The sequence below is a fragment of the Panulirus ornatus genome, chromosome 29, assembly GCF_036320965.1.
Source record: "Panulirus ornatus isolate Po-2019 chromosome 29, ASM3632096v1, whole genome shotgun sequence".
NCBI lineage: Eukaryota > Metazoa > Arthropoda > Malacostraca > Decapoda > Palinuridae > Panulirus > Panulirus ornatus.
Window position 1 is genome coordinate 4,107,231 of NC_092252.1, and position 22,645 is coordinate 4,129,875.

General features: G+C 39.4%; 1 protein-coding gene across 3 annotated transcripts in view; it reads right to left on the bottom strand.

Moving 5' to 3' along the window:
• The window catches only part of LOC139758026 (nephrin-like), a 238,177-nt gene that overhangs the window by 12,272 nt on the left and 203,260 nt on the right, over positions 1 to 22,645 (bottom strand). For 2 of the 3 annotated variants that reach the window (XM_071679032.1, XM_071679031.1), the window contains exons 10-13: positions 19,906 to 20,065; positions 12,428 to 12,524; positions 7,899 to 8,095; positions 3,999 to 4,292 (exon numbers count right to left, since the gene is read on the bottom strand). In XM_071679032.1, coding sequence (XP_071535133.1) covers positions 3,999 to 4,292; positions 7,899 to 8,095; positions 12,428 to 12,524; positions 19,906 to 20,065 — 748 coding nt within the window. The remainder of the gene's footprint in view (positions 1 to 3,998; positions 4,293 to 7,898; positions 8,096 to 12,427; positions 12,525 to 19,905; positions 20,066 to 22,645) is intronic. The other variant, XM_071679033.1, reaches the window with a different exon arrangement.

Consider the following 22,645-nt stretch of genomic DNA (forward strand, 5'->3'; position numbering starts at 1 on the left):
CGAAATGGGTTGAGTGGGAGTGGGAGGGTGGGTGGTGTTGGCGGATTGGTGGGAATGGGGGGAGGGAGGTGGGGTTTAGGTTAGGAGGAGGAGGAGGAGGAAGAGGAGGAGGAGGAGGAAGAGGAGAAGATGGAGGAGGAGGAGGAGGAGGAGTAGGAGGAAGGTCGTGTTGTTCTTGTTGTTGCTGTTGAAGTCTTCTTGTTTTGATGGATGATGTGAGGGTTGTGGGGAAAGGAAAAGGGGTGTGTGTGTGTGTGTGTGAGAGGAGGTGTTGCGTAGCTCCTTCTTGCCTCCATAAAACAAGCGGTGAGGTTGCTTGCTTTGATAGTTGATGGGGATACCCGCCCCTGCTGGATGGGGTGTTTGTTATCTTGCCTCGAATAGACGCAGAGCTGCTGGTCTGATAGATGATGAGTTTCCTCGTCGCGATAGATGGGTGACAGAGGCAATAGACGTGACGGTGGCGTGTGTGTGTGTGTGTGTGTGTGTGTGTGTGTGTGTGTGTGTGTGTGGGAAAGGACTGTTATATCCTTATTGATGACTAGTTTAAAGCGCTTGGTACGAAATTATAGGTTGTATGCACTTGGGTGTAAGAATAAGTTTTAGAATGTTTCTTTCGTTTTGCGATGTGTTTTGAATAATGGGTTTCATGCACTTAGGTTTAAAGAATGGGTTTTATATACGCAATGGGTTTTAAGGGATGGCATTGTTATTTTTACTTGAGTTTTAAGGAACTGGTTCATGTGTTGGATTTTAAGGAATGGGTTTATGCACTCAGGTAGAGTTTCTTTGTTACTAGATTTTGAGTAATTGGTTTTATAAATCAGATTCTACAAACTAGGTTTTATTCTTTTGTTTTTTTCATGTAGCTATTTTCTTTTTCCCCCCCTCCGTTTACTTTGGAAAACGGGATGTGGCATTTTTTCTTTTTAGGTGGAGAGAGAACACTTAATTACCAAAACTATCGCATCCTAAAGTTGCATTTTGGGCAATTAGCTTTGCCAATAACCTTTGAAAGTAATTGGTCCACTTTAAGTAGTTTTTTTTTTTTACCCAATGCCTTTAAGTTCTGAATGCAGTTCCTTTACTTATGAACGTAAGATAAAAAAAAGGTGAGAGAACACAAATTATATTATTTTCCGATTAAAGTAAATGAGCCAATACGTTATTCTATCTTTATTCAAAAACGAAATTATATTTAGAATCACATTAGATAAAGACAATGGATCGATGAGTCACACTTCCGTATGTTTCTCCTGTTAATGACTCGAGCCTCGGAGTAATTAATCCAAGTAATTAGACGCTTTAATTACAAGTCACCTGTAAATCTTGACTGACTTGCTTTCTCGACCTAATTTTTTGTTCAATGTATTTGTTAGACATACCAAGGTTAAAATTTGTAGTTCGCCTCATTAATTACACTAATTACCTTTGAGGTAATTTTGTCCAGGTGATTTATGATACGTAACACTTAGATCATACCTGATGAACCTGGATACCATGTCTTTGAAGGTTACAACGAGATTAGTAGAATTAGATTTCTTAATCAAAATATAAGGTTATCATTTGATCATATGCCCATACTGTATACACACACACACACGCACACACACACACACACACACACACACACACACACACACACATACACACACACACACACTCACACACCTATCTATCTATCTATCTATCTATATCTGAATATATATATATATATATATATATATATATATATATATATATATATATATATATATATATATATATATATATATATATATATATATATATATATATATATATATATATATATATATATATATATATATATATATATATATATTTATATATATGTATTTTTTCCCCCTTTGCTGAGGAGGTTGCAAGAAGGGGACCATTTTCCATTTTTAGAATATGTTGATAACAGCGCTCCTGGCGTCATCGATTTCCCGATAGTCCAGTAATCTCTTAAATATGGTTTAGCCTTAGAGAGAAAAAAGGGGAGATTCTTTTTATCTTTATCACAATTATTTTGTCGTGTGTGTGTGTGAGTCTTTCATCTATACCTTCCCTGTGACTGGCTGCTGGCCTCGTGTAGTACTTGTGTGTGTGTGTGTGTGTGTGTGTGTGTGTGTGTGTGTGGAAGAAGAAAGTATTTTTTTGTGATAAATCTGAAACACACAGAAGCAGCAGCTATTAGAATAGAAGTTATATATATATATATATATATATATATATATATATATATATATATATATATATATATATATATATATATATATATATATATATATATATATATATATATATATATATATATATATATATATATATATATATATATATATATATATATATATATATATATATATATATATATATATATATATATATTCTCCCACGTTCGAATCGCATGACTTATCATGACCATCATACTGGATCGTCTCCTCAGGGGATACAACTCCTTTCACCTAGACTTCAGCTTCCTTACCCAAGGATCTGGTTTCCGAGTGTCCAATAACTCTGGATACAGAGCGACCGCCTGGCGAACGAACAGCCAGAGAACAATATACACAGCAACAGTTGACAAGACGACTTTCGCCAGGCGATATACAAGGACCACGCGGGGTCGAGGGGAAAAAGAATTTAAGAGCGATATATATATAAGACAGAACTGGCAATTGCGATGGAGAAATTGCACGGGCTTTGCGCGCACAAACCAATTCTCGTCTGATGGAAAAGGACACAATGGTTGCGTTCTCAACTCGTTCTATTAACTCCCACTAGAGGTCTCTCCCCCTCTCTCTCTCTCTGTCTTCCTTTCCCCCCCCCCTCGCCCCCTGAGGACATTACCGGAAAAAAAACCGTGTGTTTTATCTTGTGTATATAAATACATATTTTTTTTTTCCCTCTCCTTTTCACTCCGGTGTCTTGGAAGGTTTTCGTGCAGCTACTATGTAAGGTCGGGTGTTGGGCAGTCTCCTTCACTGATTGCAGAATTGGCGGTGTGTTTACTGGGTCTTGCCTATTACCCTACCCCCCCTCCTTCCCCCAGACGGGGGGGGAGGGGGGGGATCCAAGTGCTAATATGCAGATGGGAAGACAGACCTGGAAATCCACGTAGGGAAAGGTGTTGTGTAGAACAGACTCGGTGTTCGAACATATAGCTCTCGAAGTTTGCGGTGAGTCTGTGGTGTGGCGTTCTCTGAGGGGGAGGGAAGGAGGAGGAGGAGGAGGATTTACCTACCCGTCGCGAGAGAGAGAGAGAGAGAGAGAGAGAGAGAGAGAGAGAGAGAGAGAGAGAGAGAGAGAGAGAGAGAGAGAGAGAGAGAGAGAGAACTCGTTGGTGTAAACAAGAGAGATGGCTCTAGGTCACCCCCCCCTTCCCTCCTTCACCATCCTCTTCTCCTTCCCTCGACGGTAAACAAACGGGCAAACAGCCAGTGTTTGCTGCAGGTCTGACAGCGTCTCATGGGAGAGGAAGGGGAAAAAGATACTTGAATGTTAAACAGATCCTACCGTTGCTAGTGTCTTACTCCAGCCAGGACAGAATAGTGAGGACCTTTTGAGATCCTCTCATATTAAAATGCTCTCCTCCTCCTCTCTCCTCTAACTACATACATGGACGGTAATACACACCATTTTTTCCCCTTTGCCCACAAAGGAGGATAGAAAGAAAATCTACTTTCCTTATATTGAGATTTTCCCCCTTCACACGCAGTACATTTACCTCAAGGTCACCCTCCCTCTCTCTCTCTCGCGCATATACACATGAACAATATACGCTTTCACTGCGACGCCACGTCTCAAAACGACCGTCGATTCACTCTCATGTATGCCTAAAATTAAGCTCTTTCATCTCCACACACACACACACACACACACACACACATACGTAAAACTTGGCTGACAAGAGGAGGAGGAGGAGGAGTAGGAGGAGGAGGAGAGGGATTGGTCGGTCTCCCTCCCTCCCTCTCCACCTCGTCCTTCAGACTCACCAACTCTCTGCTCCGCCACTTTGAGGGTGACGGCTGTCAGGACGATGGGCGGGGACCTGCCCTTATCGTTGTAGGCGGAGACTCGGATGGTGTAGGTCGTCCCCGGCTGTAGGGACTCGACGGAGAACTGGGGTTCCTCCGAGGACCTATTGAGGTGCAGGGACCCACCTTCGTCGTACACCTCCGCCAGGAAGAACTGCTGCATCCCGCCGTCGAAGCCATGTTCGCACAGGACTTCGATGTTATCCGCGGTGTTGTTGATGATCTCGCAGTGTTCGGGCGAGGAAGGCGGACCTGTGGAACATAAGACACCATCTGCCATTATTGTCTTTGAGAACCTGACCTCATACCTAGATTTGTAGGGCTACCTTACCGCCTCAGATGGTTAAAGCTGTTTATTACCGTGGGTGGTTAGGTTAGCGGTTAAGCGATTTGGTACCGTGGGTAGTTAAGGTATTTATGATCTTGGCTTGTTAAACTGTCTAGTACCATGGTTTGTTAAGCCATTTATGACCTTGGCTAGTTAAACTGTCTGGTACCATGGCTTGTTAAGCCATGTATGACCTTGGCTAGTTAAACTGTCTGGTACCGTTGCTAGTTAAATTATCTGGTGTCTAGAGCTGTTTACACCATCTAGAGTCAAGCATGGACCAAAAAAGTCCGTCTTTGTTGTCTTTGCTTCCACGTACATAAACAACTTGTCTCGCCGAAGGAAACAAATACACACTCACATTTGAGTTCAGTTTTCTAGTCATTGGCTTTCAATCAACCCCAAATTTTGTGATGTTTAAGGCTATATTTTCTAATTGCACAATTATTCATCATGAATATATATTCTATATTGTCTTCTCATTGTAAGGGGAAGAAAATTATACATCTCTAGGTATATACAGTCCTATATTCAGGTATATACACTCCTATATATTCAGGTAGATACAGTCTTACATTTAGGTATATACATTCACATATTCAGGTATATACAGTCTTTAGGTATATCCAGTCTTAGATTTAGGTATATACATTCTTTTATATTTCAACTAAGATGGTGTACCACGTGCGTGTGCTTTTAAAAGGTGAATAACAGCAACACGTTCCCCGAGATTGAAACAAAACAACACCACTGTCTATCTAGTCGCACTGACACAGCTCAGGCAGTGTCCTGAGTCCACCGTCAATTACAGATAACAATGGGTTACATATTCTTCTCCAATACTCAGGCCCCAGTCCAGCGAACTCCAATGACGCTCTTATATCGCTTTATTGTGTGTTTCCCAAAGTCCTTCGTGCGCATGTTTATATATATATATATATATATATATATATATATATATATATATATATATATATATATATATATATATATATATATATATATATATATATATATATATATATATATATATATATATATTACTGAGTCATGTGTGTTGACATAATACCACGGACCTGCAAGGGAGACGGGGGAGGAGAGAGAGAAGGTTCTATGTGGTAGGGAGTTGATGACCTGAAGGTCTAGGTCAAAGGTCAAGGGTTGGATAGAGATTACTGATGGCTATACATAGACAGAAATCTAATCTTTGTCAGTAAAGACAGGGAGAGGTGATAAATTATCTAAGGATAAAAAAACCTACTCATACAGACATAGAGAGACAGACAGACGCAGACACACACACACACACACACACACACGCGCACACACACACACCGCCCCTTATCTGGTCCTTTGCATATTGCGTCCTTCGTAAGGCTTCCAACTCAAGAAGGAGCCTTTGAAACGTTGAAAGAACCGCCAAGACACCGCCTACGACGTGTCACTGAAAGTCCCAAGGGAAGAGAGAGAGAGAGGAGAAAGTCATACAGATACAGATTTTGAAACTGGGTAGATTCACTTTACCCACCACCCCTTCATTTTGAGGGAGAATACGAATTAGATTTAGAAATTTTGAGGATGCAATCTATACACCAATATGCATTTGAAATATGTGGTTAATCTAAAGACATTTTGATGAAAGGTTTGTCCTGGGGCTTGGGAGAATTAGACATAGATATAGACTCTAACATCGAGGGTCATGCAATTTAGAATGCACAGTCTAAGGGTGTTACACAGAAATCTAAATCAGTCTTTGAAATTTGTTTTTGTGTTATGTGATGTGTACGACGGGTGTAGTTTGAGAGTATTATTGTGAACACTTTGATATATATATATATATATATATATATATATATATATATATATATATATATATATATATATATATATATATATATATATATATATATATATATATATATATATATATATATATATATATATATATATATATATATATATATATATATATATATATATATACATATATATATATATATATATATATATATATATATATATATATATATATATATATATATATATATATATATATATATATGATTAAATGACACGTTAACTCTACCTCTTCATACATTTTAAGTGACATTAAAAAGATAAGTTTGATTTCGTATTGTTAGATTCATGAACTCAAACCTTGCAATTAGTTTATATCATCTAGGCACTGTGTGTATAGACACACACACACACACACACACACACACACACACGCACACACACACACACAGTCATATTAATCACCATCAAACAGAAAAATTGGTCAATAGATTGTTGCAATTTCCAGTACGAGCGCTGCGTGTTCAAATTCCCCAATTAGGAGAACGAATTGAAGCCTGCCATTCTGTTGTTGTACACTTTGCACAGGAATAATAATAGAATTAAATTATCGGTTTTATTTTCTCTTGTGGAAAGTAAATATATTTTAATAGCTCACCGTTCTTTTTTTTCCATTGACACACATTTGAAAATTTTTTTTTTCTTTCAAATTGTTGTTTACCGACTGATTCATTGGGGGAAAAAAAAGGAACATCAGAGGCATTCCATATGGTCGAGATGATGTGGTTAAACTGTAGGAATTTGGGCGATAGTCGACTTTTTTTTTTTTTTTTTCCTTGGCATTTTCCGTAAAGCATTTTAAAGACACCTTTCTGTTTTGATCTGAGAGTATTGGGTCGTATTCCAGCATTGCAATATCATTTTGGTTTGGCCACGAATGCCTAAGGGGGAAAAGCAGATGTATCTGTTGAACGATGAAGCCTTCAATATAAACTGATATATAGAACGTAATTCAAATATTCATACGAATACGACTGACAGGTCCCAATGGAGAAACAAAAATTAAGAAAAAGATACAGAAAGATAAGATGATTGGAATCCAAAAGAAATTTTTAATCGAACTAATATTTTTTTCCAATGAATTTAAGATCATGTAAAAATTAGAAAATGAAATCAATTGTTTTTAATTCAAATGAATTTAAAGAGATGTAGTAAAAAGTAGAAAACAGCAAAATGATGTATATAAGAAGGGAGAATTATCTAAATTATAATATTTGATATGTAGAACTATGTATATTGATGATAGGTGATCATACACAACCAAACTGTTGTTTTAAAACACTCGTACGAAGGAGGTCGAAATATAGCGTTCAAAAATGCTACAACTTACACATAAAGCGCTCAGGTTACAGTACATCAAGGGGTCAGGTCAGAAACCCTGAAGGCCTTATGACCTTCAACACTTCAGGGTCATTCAGGGTTATATGCAAATAGCTCTGGATTATAAAAGGCATAAACCTGTTGTTCCAGGTTGTAAAATATATATACTGCCATGGGTAAAGTCACAGGAAATACATTGAGTAAAACAGTAGACAAATGAAAGCATGCCCTAGAATTCCTCTTTCTCACGTCAAGGCTGCGCTACAATCAGTAGCAGGGGAAGCTCATGCAAGAAGAGTCCTGCTACACACACACACCACACACACACACACACACACACACACAAGACCCACCTGCAGGTATAATCTGGAAGACACAGGGTTTGTCTTGGACGCCGATGGAGTTGTTGGCCCAACACAGAAGAGCTCCATAGTCCTTGTCGGAGGCGCCGACGAAGGTGTAGTGCGACACGAGGTGCCCCCAGGGAAGGGACTCGCCCTTGGACGTGTACGTCCTCTCGGAGCCGTTCAGACGCCAGTGGAAGGTAGCTCTGTAGACAACAGGGGGGAAGAAGAAGAAGGGAAAGTGGTTGAGACGTTTCCAAAAGTCTTTTTCCATTTTCGTTCTCTGGAGAGATAAGATGTGTGTGTGGATGGTGAACTACGGTGTTGAGTCAGTGGCTGGTGATGGTTAGAAAGGGTCAGTCGGTGGTGATGGTGAGAAGTGGTCAGTGGTTCAGTCATGGCGATGGTGAGTAGTAGTTTGGCTACTGGGAGTACAGGGGAGTATATGAGGAGGGCATGACAGTGAGGAAGGTGTGAGGACATGAGACATGGTGTTTGGGAAGTCGTAATGGAAGGGCATAAGTAGCATTAAGAGAGTATTGTGTTTCTGGTATGAGTATGATATTCAATGAATGTTAAAGGAAGGATGATATGAATATACAATAAATTTATATATATATATATATATATATATATATATATATATATATATATATATATATATATATATATATATATAAATATATATATATATATATATATATATATATATATATATATATATATATATATATATATATATATATATATATATATATATATATATATATATATATATATATATATATTATATATATATATATATATATATATATATATATATATATATATATATATATATATATATATATATATATATATATATATATATATATATATATATATATATATATATATATATATATATATATATATATATATATATATATACATACACACAGCACAAATGCACATGTGTTTCAGTCTGTTTTAAAAACAATAGCATTGGCATATTTGGATGTGCTTCGCTTGCATGAAAGCACGCGTGAGGAGCACAGGTTTGCGTGTCCCACTCTTATAAGTTCCTCTGAAAATGCTTAAGGAAACTAGTGGGGGAGCAGAGAGTGGGCCCTTCACTCGCGTCTGTGCTTGCGCGTCTCTGCATTTAAAGATGAAAGCATTTCAGGAGTAGGTGTGTCCTTAGGGGAGACACAGGGGAAAAAGATAGACCAAAGGATGAAGCGATAGATGTATACAGAGAGCCAAAAGAGTGATGAGACAAATATAGGATCGTTAAGAATAGATTATATAACATCCATTCCTTATTGTGAATGTATCCTCTATAGGAGATGAATGCTTGGATATAAGCTGTATTTATATTTAGGAATATAAGTTCAGAATACAGCAGATGCTGGTTGGAGTATGTGGGCTATAGGCCAATGAACTGACAGGGTCGTTGCAGCTGTCAACGTGGAGGTATAACCAGCAGTCGAAAAAAAAAAATAAAACCTTGAGCACCTTCGTTAGGTGTTCAATGAGGCTTTAAGGCCATACACGCTCTCTCTGAATACATGGCCATGGCTGAAGATATTTACAGAAGCTCTCATGGCCATGTGGGCCTTCAAGGTTTCTCTATATATTCTACGCATGAGGTGTGTGTTCTGAAAGAGAGAAGAGTTGGAAGGGAGTGAGTAAATTCGAGCTTCTGTTAGAGGTGCGATTGGAACAGTAATGAATGATGTTGAAAGGAATAATAATAATAATAATGCTAATGATAATGATGACAATAATGATAATGATATAATAATAATAATAAAAATAAGAATAATAATAATAATGATAATAATGATAATAATAATAATAATGATAATGATAACAATAATAATAATAATAATAATAATAATAATTATAATAATAATAATAACAATAATGATAATGATAATGATAAGTAGAGGAAGAAGGAGAAGAAGAAGAGGGAGACGAAGTAGGGTCACAAAGGTGCTATTCTTGGCTCCACACTGGAGGCACATGTGACAGTCAATAAGACCCATGAAGCATTCTTGATTCTATACCCGGAGGAACCCAAGAGAGATGGAATGATTACAGTGTTAAAAGTTCTCTTGTCCTCCACAAGATAAAACAATGAAGTGTTGGAGGGTGTTATAAATACTTATATCACAGACATTTAAGGTGATGTGAAAAGGTGTATTGTTTATTTCTAACTCTGGTACTTGCAGAGGGGCTGTGACATATATATATATATATATATATATATATATATATATATATATATATATATATATATATATATATATATATATATATATATATATATATATATATATATATATATATACATATATATGTGTGTGTGTGTGTATGTGTGTGTGTGTGTGTGTGTGTGTGTGTGTGTGTATACTTATCTATACAATTTCTATATGAAGTTATAAAACTATATACTTATACTGTTATATCTGTTAAAGTCACATATAAAAAAGATATTAAAAATTCCACATAAATATAAAAAAAGTCTTGAACACGTCAGGTCAAATGAGGTCAAACGCAATAGATTTTTTCCTCTTTTTTTTCTCTGTCGATGCAATAAAATTACTCCCACATTATGATAACTACATTTGTGCCACCGAGCGGGAGTCGAACCCAGGGAAGCGAGGGAGGCTTGTTCACTCCACCAGAGCCACAGCTGGAAGGGTAATTAAGGACTGGGGGGGACCCACATCAGTACCTTCAGAAAACAACTTCGCGTGTGTTGTAATTTATGATGTGGCCTAAATTGCTTCGTTCTCCTCTGAGCTTATGAAGATGAGCTTTCGACACACACACACACACACACACACACACACACACACACACACACACACACACAAGCAAAACATCGCCTTATGCAAAAACCCACATCTGACTTCGGTGTCTATAATACCATTGGCCAGTCGCATACTTATCCAATCAGCGACAAAACGACCAATCAGCCGCTATTCCTTTTAACACTCTATAGCGTAATCATTGGACCGACCGGCACGCTATGTAGCCAGCAAACACGCGACCCAGAGCTCACAGTCGTGGGCGCTCCACGAATAAGGAAGGAAACAAAGAGAAGGGCAAGATGATCAGAGATAGGAAAAACAAGGGCGTTTAAGAGATAAGACACAGATAAAAGGACGATAAAAGATAAAGATATTTGAGACAGTAGAGATAAAAGGACCAATCCATGAGATGCCATTGTTATGAGAGGCGAATAGATGAGAGAGACGATAAGGAATGAGTGAATCTAAACAATGGATGGGATGGAATGAGCCGTGATATGAAAGAGGATGATATAGATAAGGGAGATAATGTCGTGGATAAGGAATGTACGATAATTTTATACATAATAGGGATAGTATATCCGGATTAACGATGCGTGTGTGTGTGTGTGTGTGTGTGTGTGTGTGTGTGTGTGTGTGTGTGATTTCTCTGAGTCTATATACCCACTCCAACTTTCAGATGACACACACACACTAAGGAAACAAAGAACTTCCCCCAAAAGCCCTTGAGTTTTCACCTTCCTGCCTCCAAGATCAACAAACTCACCTTAGAAGAATTAGTATTTGGGTCTTGCAGACGTCCAGCAGATTTCAGTATCCCCCCCAGAGAAAAAGTTCCCCCCCAGAGAAAAAGTTCCCCCCAGATAAAAAGTTCCCCCCCAGAGAAAAAGTTCCCCCCCAGAGAAAAAGTTCCCCCCCAGAGAAAAAGTTCCCCCCCAGAGAAAAGTCCCACAGATACTACCCTCCTCCCTCCCCGCCTGCAGACAAAAGTATTCCAGTGAAGTATTTTAGAATTTTCTGTCTTTTTCTTTGAGACTTATCTAAGAAAAAGTCTTTATTATGTGACATATATAAGTTCTCAGGACCAGTCCAGACAAAGTAGATCAGTAAATATTTTATATTTTTCTTCGATATTTTTCTTGAAAACTTATTTACGAAGCTAGGAATTTTTTTTTTATTATTTGGAATGTATTTTTCTTCGTGGAAATTACTTTTAAGGTTATGTTTCCAAAGTCATTCTTTTTTATGAGTGACATGTTTGTGGTTATTGTAGGTAGTTAAGAAGAAATCTATGGAATTAATCTACATATGTATAAAAGTCTTCCATAAAGGAAATTGGAAGTCTCAAAGTCAGTAAATTTCACAAGAGACATTCATGCCGTTAAAGGTTTTTGAGTTCTCTTCATAACACGGTTTTCTGATCAGGTTTTTGCCTTTTGATACTCAAACTAGACATAGATTTCGAACCTTTCCCTTTGACCTTTGAAGTATCTATATCTAATAAGACATTTGAAGTATCTATGTCTAATAATATCCTATTACTGAGAACTTAAGAATTATGAGGTCTGAAATAAGAGACCCCAATCGAAAAGATTAATCGGATATTGTGGTCATTACTGAGGTGATGTGGAGGTGATCTTGGCTAAGGAATGACCCCCCCGAAAATGACATTAATCAGACTGATCAATTGGGAAATGGTTGTCATTGACGGTGGTATGAGGATGACCTCTCTCTGACCTGGGAGGGTTGCTGGCGACCCGGCAGGTGATGTTGACCCTTTCGCCACGCCCCACCGCCAGCACGGTGGGTTGGTCAACCATGCATTCTGGAGGATCTGAAACGAAAAGATATCTTTAGTTAGTAAGAAAGATAACACACACACACACACACACACACACACACACACACACACACTCACGTCAAGTATGTAATGTACACATAATATCTGATGTAAACTATTGACCTCCAGGTACACAGTGAATCGAACCTGGGTCATCAGTGCGACAGTGATATTCCCTCAGAGGCCCAGTCCTCTGTTCTTAACGCTACCATGCTAACGCGGGAAATGGCGAATAGTTTGAAAGAAAGAAAAGATATATGTTGAAAATGTAGAGAACTCAGTCTCCTTTGTCAAATTTGTCCACAAACGCGTTTAGAATCAACTGATATACCGAAAACATGTGAATTATTGATAACTGAATTAACATCAGAATCATTATTGATAAGTATCTCATTATCATTAAACTGCTGTTATAAATGCAAAATGGAAGAGCTTCATTAACGTTCTCGAAGTACCCCAGCTCGATGCAGTTCACTAACTCGAAGCAGTTCCAATATTTCAGACCAGGTCTCGAACTCTGAGTGAAGCGTCAAGTGACTCGAGATACTTCATTAACCCAGTAATAGTCCTCCCAAACCCCCCTCCACCACCAGCTCGAAACCGTTCAGTAATTCAAAGCAGTTTGAATATTTCGAACGAGACCTCGAACTTACGACCGTTCATTAACCCAGTCGCAACAATCCACCTAACTCTAAACAGTTCAGTTTAACTCGAAGCAGTTCGAATATTTCGAACCAGGTCTCGAAACTCAGGGTATAGTTGAGCTCGTCTAGGGTTAAAGTTGGCTCTAATGTACATAATCAGACGACTCCCAGTGTGCCTTTCCTAATTCGTCCGGGGCGGACGGGTTGTCGAATACGTGTCAGGGAGGATGAATTTTCCTGCTGCTTAATGAAACGCAAGACTGAAATACAGAGGTGACTGAAGACAAGTGAATTAACGTCCGTCTAGATCGTTTATGGGGGTGGGGGAGGGGATGGGGGGATGGGGCCTAGCGCTGCCCGGGGTATGTAAATAGAGTTTAAACTGTCTCAATAAAGAGTACAAGTTCTTTTGCGACTGGTGATTTATACAAGTGGGGTGTGGGACGTATTTGGGGATTATAGCTTTCTTTATCACTCTTGTGATTATCATTTATATCTACGTTACTAATATACATTTGATACACTGAATTCTTCAGCCTATTTTGTAATAGCAATTCATCATCCACTATATACCAATATAACACTCCAAATACATATGTATGTATATTGAGTACATACGCCATCACATGGCTACGTGCAACAGGCATGATGAAGTAAGGATCATCACCGTGATCAACTGTGTATGAACAGAATCTCTGTATATCAGGGCCGTCGACTTTGCCTTTGCTTAGACGTACTGTACATCCTATCCCTCAGGTCCCAGGGCTTATCCTCGCTCAGGAGGGGAGGGAGGGGACATGTCCTCTCTCTCTCTCTCTCTCTCTCTCTCTCTCTCTCTCTCTCTCTCTCTCTCTCTCTCTCTCTCTCTCTGTCAGGGTTCAGGGCTGCTTCGCGCCGCGAGGGTAATTTAACTCTGTACCTAGTTGTGGGACCCTCCTGCTGCTGGTGCTGGTGGTGGTGACAGCTGGATACATAACTGTCCAGGACGACGGAGGAAGACCGGGAGAGAGAGAGAGAGAGAGAGAGAGAGAGAGAGAGAGAGAGAGAGAGAGAGAGAGAGAGAGAGAGAGAGAGAGAGAGAGAGAGAGAGAGAGAGAGTATATCATCACTCCTTTCAACATCGTCTCAACATCTCGTTTTCTTTTCTTTCCTCTCCCTCCCCATCTCTATTTTCTTTTCTTTACCTTTGCCCCACCACTTATTTTCCTACCTTTAATCCCAACCCTATTAACCATTTTCTTCCACCATTTTATCCATATGCTTCCCATTTTCTGCTTATCACTTCTTTCCTGTACCCCTTGACTCCTACCTCCCATTTTCTTTACCCTCGCTCCCTCTCCTTCCTGCCTCGGAGTATCTCTAACTTGCTCCCCAACTGAGTCTTATTTACGGCACAAAAAGCCGTTTTGCTGATCCCGGAGCATTATCATACCGTCCTTAGGGGAGATGCCGGGTTCAAAAAACGTGGTATACTCTTGGGTCAACGAGGTCGGGAATGATATGCTGGAGAGTGGTAAGATGGGCCGTCTAGTTACAGTCAGGGATGGCGTGATGGAGGCCAAGAATCTGGTTGTAATTATTTCTCTTCGTCCGAGACTGTTTACCCGTGTGTGTGTGTGTGTGTGTGTGTGTGTGTGTGTGTGTGTGTGTGTGTGTGTGTGTGTGTGTATACCTATCCACAACTGTTGTATACACCCAAGTACTTCCCACACGGTCGACACCTGGATCACAACCTCGTCACACACACCCACACACACACACACCTCCTTACACTCAAACTATCAACAAGTTATATATATATATATATATATATATATATATATATATATATATATATATATATATATATATATATATATATATATATATATATAAATGGTACAAGCCTCTGAAAGAATAAACAAAAGAGCTTTGCTTCAAAAAGCAACCGTGGAAGTATATTGAGATCTCCCTCCCTCCCTCCCTCCTTCGTGGGTTTAAAACACAGTTTAATATACCATTAACATATGACACACCAGAAGGTGGGTCGTCCATATATATATATATATATATATACATATATTCTCCTCCCACTGGCGTTATGGGGGATGCGTCGTTATTACGAGGCTATCAGCATGCCTATTAGCGAGTCTCGCGGTCTCGCGGTCTCGCGGTCTCTTCGCGAGTTGCTTCTGAGATAAAGACGCGGCACAGCATACCATAAAGACGCGGCACAGCATACCATAAAGACGCGGCACAGCATACAATAAAGACGCGGCACAGCATACCATAAAGACGCAGCACAGCATACCGTAAAGAATTCCGTAAAGAGAGGGTTTGGGGTTGTGGTAGTGGTGGTGAGTGAGGGGGATGAAGAACAAACTCTTTAAGGTCTGTTCAATCAAGGGTTCGAAAACCTCCCAAACCTGTTTCTTTATGCAACATCTATCTTTAGCTCCTAAAACTTTTGTGTTATATATTTTTGTGTCCATTATATTTCTTCAGGATTGTTAACCGGTGGTTCACATTTTATGACACTGATTCGTCCAGTGGATTGCGAACGAGACATCGGATTTACTATTTAATCAAGAGCTGTGTTCGAAATCTCGTGTGAACCTTAGAATCAATGTTTCGACGCTCAGTTCGCATCACCCAAGGGTACTGAACACTGAAGCCAGGTTTTAAGAGATTCGCTAAAAGTTTATGTAAACCTGGAAATGCTTTACCAGTAATCTACTGCTGTTTTTGCTTTGGATATATATATATATATATATATATATATATATATATATATATATATATATATATATATATATATATATATATATATATATATATATATTTACAAAAAGAAATTATCCAGGGTTCCCATTTTCAGTCCCCTCGTAAATCCCCATCCCCCATTCTCCTTCGCCTCATTAAAACACTCATCCAATCTCCATAATTAATAATTAAAACTGCAGGTGCGCTGACCCAACTTCAGTCGGTTAAATGAACTTCACACAACGAAAATGTGTCTTTGAACATCTCGGTATATCATCTTCTTTTGTCTTTTTAGGGAATGATACTTTAGCAACGGGTGCTTATATATGCATAGCTTAAATGAGATGGTGAATGGTGTAGTTTTCTAAGGGAAAAAATAAGATTAATAGTGGCATTTCAAGCCAGTGTGAACGATACATTGTACTGTTGTTACAGTAGTAATTTTATTTTCCTAAGGCGGTAATGATGTTCCTAACGTAACTATAGATAAATAGTTAAAGAAAATAAAGTGATTTATACGTAGATAAAAAGAGCGATTGACAAAAAGGTTGATAGATGAATATATCCATGATACACTGATGAAAAATCTTTTCTTAAAGCATTCTTTTCTTGTAAGCGTCTCCCAGGCTGCTGGAGCAAGGTAGGCACTCACTAAAGTTAATGAGGTCGTTCCTTTATCTTAATGAGGTCGCCCTCTTATTGGGGACTTTCTTGAACATGATAATGCAACCTCATTAACTATAGCAGAAAATAGCATCTTATAAGCCTTTCAGTGTTAGAGGAACGCATATTTTCGTACTATATCAGCCGACAATTACCCTTCAATGAAAAGGTTGTAAAATGCAAAGCACACTATGCCTCCATGCATTTCAGAACATGTAGTCCTGTGCAGCAAGGAACTGCTATACTCCTCTTGGCTTCTCTACTCCTGGAACTTACACGTAGCAACCAACAGAGGTAAGGTGAATATATATGTATATATATATATATATATATATATATATATATATATATATATATATATATATATATATATATATATATATATATATATATATATATATATATATATATATATATATATATATATATATATATATATATATATATATATATATATATATATATATATATATATATATATATATATATATATATATATATATATATATATATATATATATATATATATATATATATATATATATGTGTGTGTGTGTGTGTGTGTGTGTGTGTGTGTGTGTGTACATTTATACATACATAATGCTCTTCGTTTCCTAATGAGGAGGAAATCCAAAATCTTTCCCAGGAAAATACCTGGAAAGGCACCTTAGGCAGAATCCAATCGTAACCAGTAGCTGGATTTAATGGAACATTTAAACTTCTCATAACCCCGAGAACTTTACCGGCGCCCTGGAATAGGCTTTTATTTCGGCCTGGAATAATGCTCCGGGATTAGTCTCTCAACCCTGAATCCAGCAGTCTAATTATTCACCGTGGGGAAGGGGGAGGGGGAGGGGGAGGGGGGCAAGGAAGGGGGAGTGAGAGGGGGAGGGGGAGGGGGGGAAAGGAAGGGGGAGTGGGAAGGGGAGAGGGGAGGACCAAGAAGTTACTGGCGTACCTTACTTTCAAGAGGGGTCTTCAGGTTCCACCCATAACAAGAATACTTAACTTTGACTCTTGTCAGCTTTTCTCTCCGGATAATTTTCAGAGGCTTCAGGTTCGTTCAGGTTCCTTATGGTTCACTAAGGTTCAAGGCCAATCTGGGTGAGGTTCAATGGTTCATGTGTCTTGTTTCAGTAGCTCAAGATTTGGTGGCCAAAAATAAACACTGTAGGTATATGTTTACTAGAGATTCGGGAGTTTGAAGCTTTTTCCTTTGATTTATGATTCGAAGCTGATCATATTCAGTACCACTTTAAGGTTCCGAGTTCAGGCTAAGGTTAACAAAAGGGTTCGGAGGTTCGAACAGGCATGGTCAGGATCGAGTGAGAGGTGAAAGGAGATAATGAGTGATGATGCACAGAAATCGTATGACTCAACCTGATATCGTGTAGGGCCAAAGGTTAAATCTCTTGGAGTTTTTGTCCGGGATCAGGATCTGAGGGATAACGTTAGGTCAAAGGTCAAGGCCTCCGATTCTTCGGTCAAGGGTCAATGGTAGGAATTAGTTAAAAGGGGTGAGCTCAAGTGAAGGGGGGTTCAATCGACCCTGTGGGTGTTACCTCGCTAGAGTCAACACCTCGAGCTGAGGTTAGAGGTCAAGATGTGTTGGGGAGGTCACCAGCGTCAGTTTCAACCCGGCTTGATCGTGTTAGGTCAAAGGATGTGGCAGAGGAGGATAGATAACGACCTAATCAAGTTAAAACTTTCTTCATGAAACAAAATTATGAACAGGAAGGAAGATTGTTCTAATGACAATAACTACAAGAACTTATCATCTATATAATGACAATCAAACTCGGCCATTTTGAAGTCTTCATCCTTGTTCACTACAAAGCCTCCGCCATTGTGAAGCCTTTAAACACCGTTGTTGCGAAGCCTTTAAACTCCAGCGTTGTGAAGCCTTTTCTTTTTTAAACTCAGCCATTGTAAAGCCTCTAAACTCGGCTATCATGATGCCTTGAATTTAAACTCAGCTATTTTGAAGCCACGAGGAAGTGACCGTCATTTAAGACGGGAGTCAGATCTTCAGTGGATTCATGCTATAGATTCATCAACTTCTTCAACTGGCTTCATCGTCTTTGCAATCATTGTCTTTACTGCCACAGCAATCCTGAATTTGGGGGTTCCAATCACCTACCACGCTATACAGATTGAGTTCTAATCCTCTTATGGACATCTTCATAGACAAGTTCCATCATCACAACCGTTCACTTTTTTTTTTCAAAATATCCTACAATGAAATTATTGGAAATTCTCTTTCCAATCTTCTTAGAAAAAAAGGAGGAGGGGGGCGGAGGGCGGGGGGCTTGGGGAGGCATTTCTATTAATCTAAATTCTTTTATAAATGGCTTCAGAAGCGTCAGAACGAGCTTGCAAAAACTCATGCAAACTTTCGAAGGCAACTCTGATTCTATCGAACACTTATACTTTCCAAACTTTCCCCTCCCGTTCCTTGACTTAGAAGGAATGACTGTTTTTCCCCCTCAGGTGCCATTTAACTTTTATCATTACGTCTCCACCATCCCATAATCGAAGATATGTTATCTATGGTGAACTAACATTTGAATCTATGACTAATTACTCTTGTTAGTTTTGTTTCATTTTTAGCTGCCAAAGACTAGGGTTATAGGGAATATGGTTAATACTGAAACTGTTACTTTCCTTAGGCCATATATATATATATATATATATATATATATATATATATATATATATATATATATATATATATATATATATATATATATATATATATATATATATATATATATATATATTGAGAGAGGCTCCACTTCATTACACCAACGTCAGTCCATTTGAAATACAACCTTCCACTTGGAGACAATAGTTCAGGCTGTAGCTCTGGCAGGGTGTCGTCTGCGTGTGTGTGTGTGTGTGTGTGTGTGTGTGTGTGTGTGGTGAGGGAGACGGCTCTCAAGTCAGCCTAGCCAGACGAGCCACGTCTCTCGGGGGAAACATATGACCCTATAACAAGATCAATATCTGTCCAGGAGTACTGTGTGTGTGTGTGTGTGTGTGTGTGTGTGTGTGTGTGTGTGTGTGTGTGTGTGTGTATGTGTGTGTGTGTGTGTGTGTGTGTGTGTGTGTGTGTGTGTGTGTTTGTGTGTGTGTGTGTGTGTTTGTGTGTGTGTGTGTGTGTGTGTGTGTGTGTGTGTGTGTGTGTGTGTGTGTGTGTGTGTGTGTGTGTGTGTGTGTGTGTGTGTATGTCATTATTCGCCAGGCTCAAGTGAAGGGCGAAGGAGGGACTTGCGCTACACTCCACCACCACCCTCTTCTCCTACTCCTCCTCCACCAGTACTCACACATGATGTCCAGCCTGACGGGGTTGGAGAGCTGTGTTCCTTGGGTGTTCGTGGCTGAACACGTGTATTCACCAGCACTCGACCTCTCGACCTGCTGCAGGACGAGGCTGTGGCCGCTCATGATCACTCCGGCAGTCTGGTTGTGCTTGACCTCCTCGCTCTGATGGGCAGAAGAAGAAATGGGGGGGAAACAATCAGAAAAGGTTCATTTATTCTCATTGGTCAAGATGGGTTGATGGTTCTCTGCTACAAGGAATACTATATACTGCATTTCACATCTTTTTTTCTTTATTTTTTTGCTGTGATGTTAATATCTAAGCTACGACAGATTTACGAATATTGTGTTAACTAGAAATTAGCCTAAAGGCTCAGCTTTAGAAATACCCTAAACATTTCTGTGGGAAAAGAATCATCAAACAGAAAATGAATAAGGAAAGACGATGAATATTGTGAATCTCATTTTCTTCTCTCCTTTTGGGATTAGGATAAAAGAAAGGAAACCCTCACATGATCTAGTACATTCAGAAGAAAATGAATATACCACAAGAATATATGTAGACTATATGAGATTGACAAAAAAAAGAAGACTTAACATATGATATATTCCTTCCTGAATTTATCGTCATCAATTCTGGATCACCAACATAGATAAACGCTGGGGTCACTGCTCGTGGCAACAGTACAGGCTTTCCATGCCTTCGTTCCAGTCCCAGGAGGAAGGTATACCCCCTCTTCCCCCACACTGGAACTTTGCAAGAGTCAGACAATGAAATATACAATTGCCCTCAATCCATTAGTTTCTACAGGACGTGGCAGCAGCGGCTGTTGCTACTCCTGCATTTCCAAACGCCCTCCTAATTGTAGATACCAAAAGGGCCTTTGAAAACGCGCCTCTGGAATATCCATCAGGCGATGCAAATCCAACGATCGTAGATATGAACCACACACTCACTCACTCCCTCACACACAGACAACCACACACACACACGCACACTAGCTCCAGTGAGGCAGCAGGAGCAGCAGCAGCAGCTCCTCCTCTCTAGCACACCTAATTTGCAGTAACATTACTCGCCTAGTTGGTCAGAGGATTTCCAGGTCCAGGATGCAAAGCTAGAGCGCCACCATCACGAAACTGGACCAATAATCGCAAATCCAGGACACCTGACTTGGAGGAACGCGGGCTGGATGGGAATCCTTGTTAGCTCCACAAGTTGTGGGTCTGGGGATACCCGAGCAATGAATCCATGAGTTTCGATAGTTCAAGCGACCACAGGTCTGGAGGGTAATGGAACAGTTGTACTGGAGTTCCTTATTTCTTTTGATGTTGTAGATAGAAGGACTATTAGGACTATTATACGTCCTTGTAACACATGTTTTCCCTCGTCCTGACAACATGGTCAGAGATGTGTGACGAACGTATCCTCTCAGCAGGTCGTCTGGCAAAATCTTATATCACACTTTCCTCCTTTACACATTACTTCTGGGGGGAGGGGCGGCGCCCTAGGAAACGCATTCAGCCAAGCCCTACCAACCCATAGCAACACCCAGTCCCATCCACACCTACCTTACCCTACGTCTCTCTCTCTCTCTCTCTCTCTCTCTCTCTCTCTCTCTCTCTCTCTCTCTCTCTCTCTCTCTCTCTCTCTCTCTCGAAAGGATCCTTTTCGTCCACCACCTCTCCACAACCTCAGTCCTGTACGAACGGTTTGTAGGTGACTAGAGACGGGGGTAGTCTTAAGTGAAGTTGTAAGTTCAGGCTGGCAAAAGTGGGCAAAAGTGGTAACTTTTGTAAGTATACATGGGTTATGGTTACTTGACCACGGCTGGGGAAGTTAGTGTGATAACTGACCGTCTTAAGTAAGGAGGTGCTATGGTTACTTTAAGATCGTCAAGCAAGTGTGTGATATATAAGAAGAAATACATCAAAGATAGTATTCTTAAGAACGTATTTGATTCCCATAAAATCAAGAATACATTGGGATATATTGTAGACAAAATGTCTTTCTAATTATCCTCTCCATCTCTCATCTTCTTCCTCAGGATCCAGGAGCTTTCAGACATTTTATAACACGAACACATTTTACCTTTCAAATGTTCTAAGATTCTCTCTGGGTTTATGTTTTGAGGTTTATGCATATGAACGTTAAACCAGGCAAGGTTTCTACAGCCCTGCTGTCTCCTGTCTATTCAGCGGTTACTCACTCAACTTGATTTACTGTCTGTCAACGCATCTCTTTATTTTGCTTTGTGTTGTCAATGATTGAATAAGGTTGAATGTGTGTGTGTGTGTGTATGTATGTGTGTGTGTGTGTGTGTGTGTGTGTGTGTGTGTGTGTGTGTGTGTGTGTGTGTGTGTGTGTGTGTGTGTGTGTGTGTGTGCTGGCATGAAATCCGCAGGCACAAACAAACTGGCATTGCAAGTTCCTCTCATGGACGGCGGCTCCAATATTACAAATGGAAGCTTAAATATTTCACAGTCCAGCTTTGTGGTGCTGTTTATTTTTATTCGAACGAGTATTACAAAAGTTTCAAGAATCTGTGTATTTATTACTTTTATGGTTTTCGTACGTACACACACACACACACACACACACACACACACACACACGTATGCACTCCATCTCATTCAAAGGCAAGAGGTCAAAACAAGGAAAGGATTTGTGGAATTGCAAAAGAATAGAAGATTGGTCAATCTTGGTGAGATGTGGACTTAGATTGGCCAAGCTTGTGAACTGAAGAC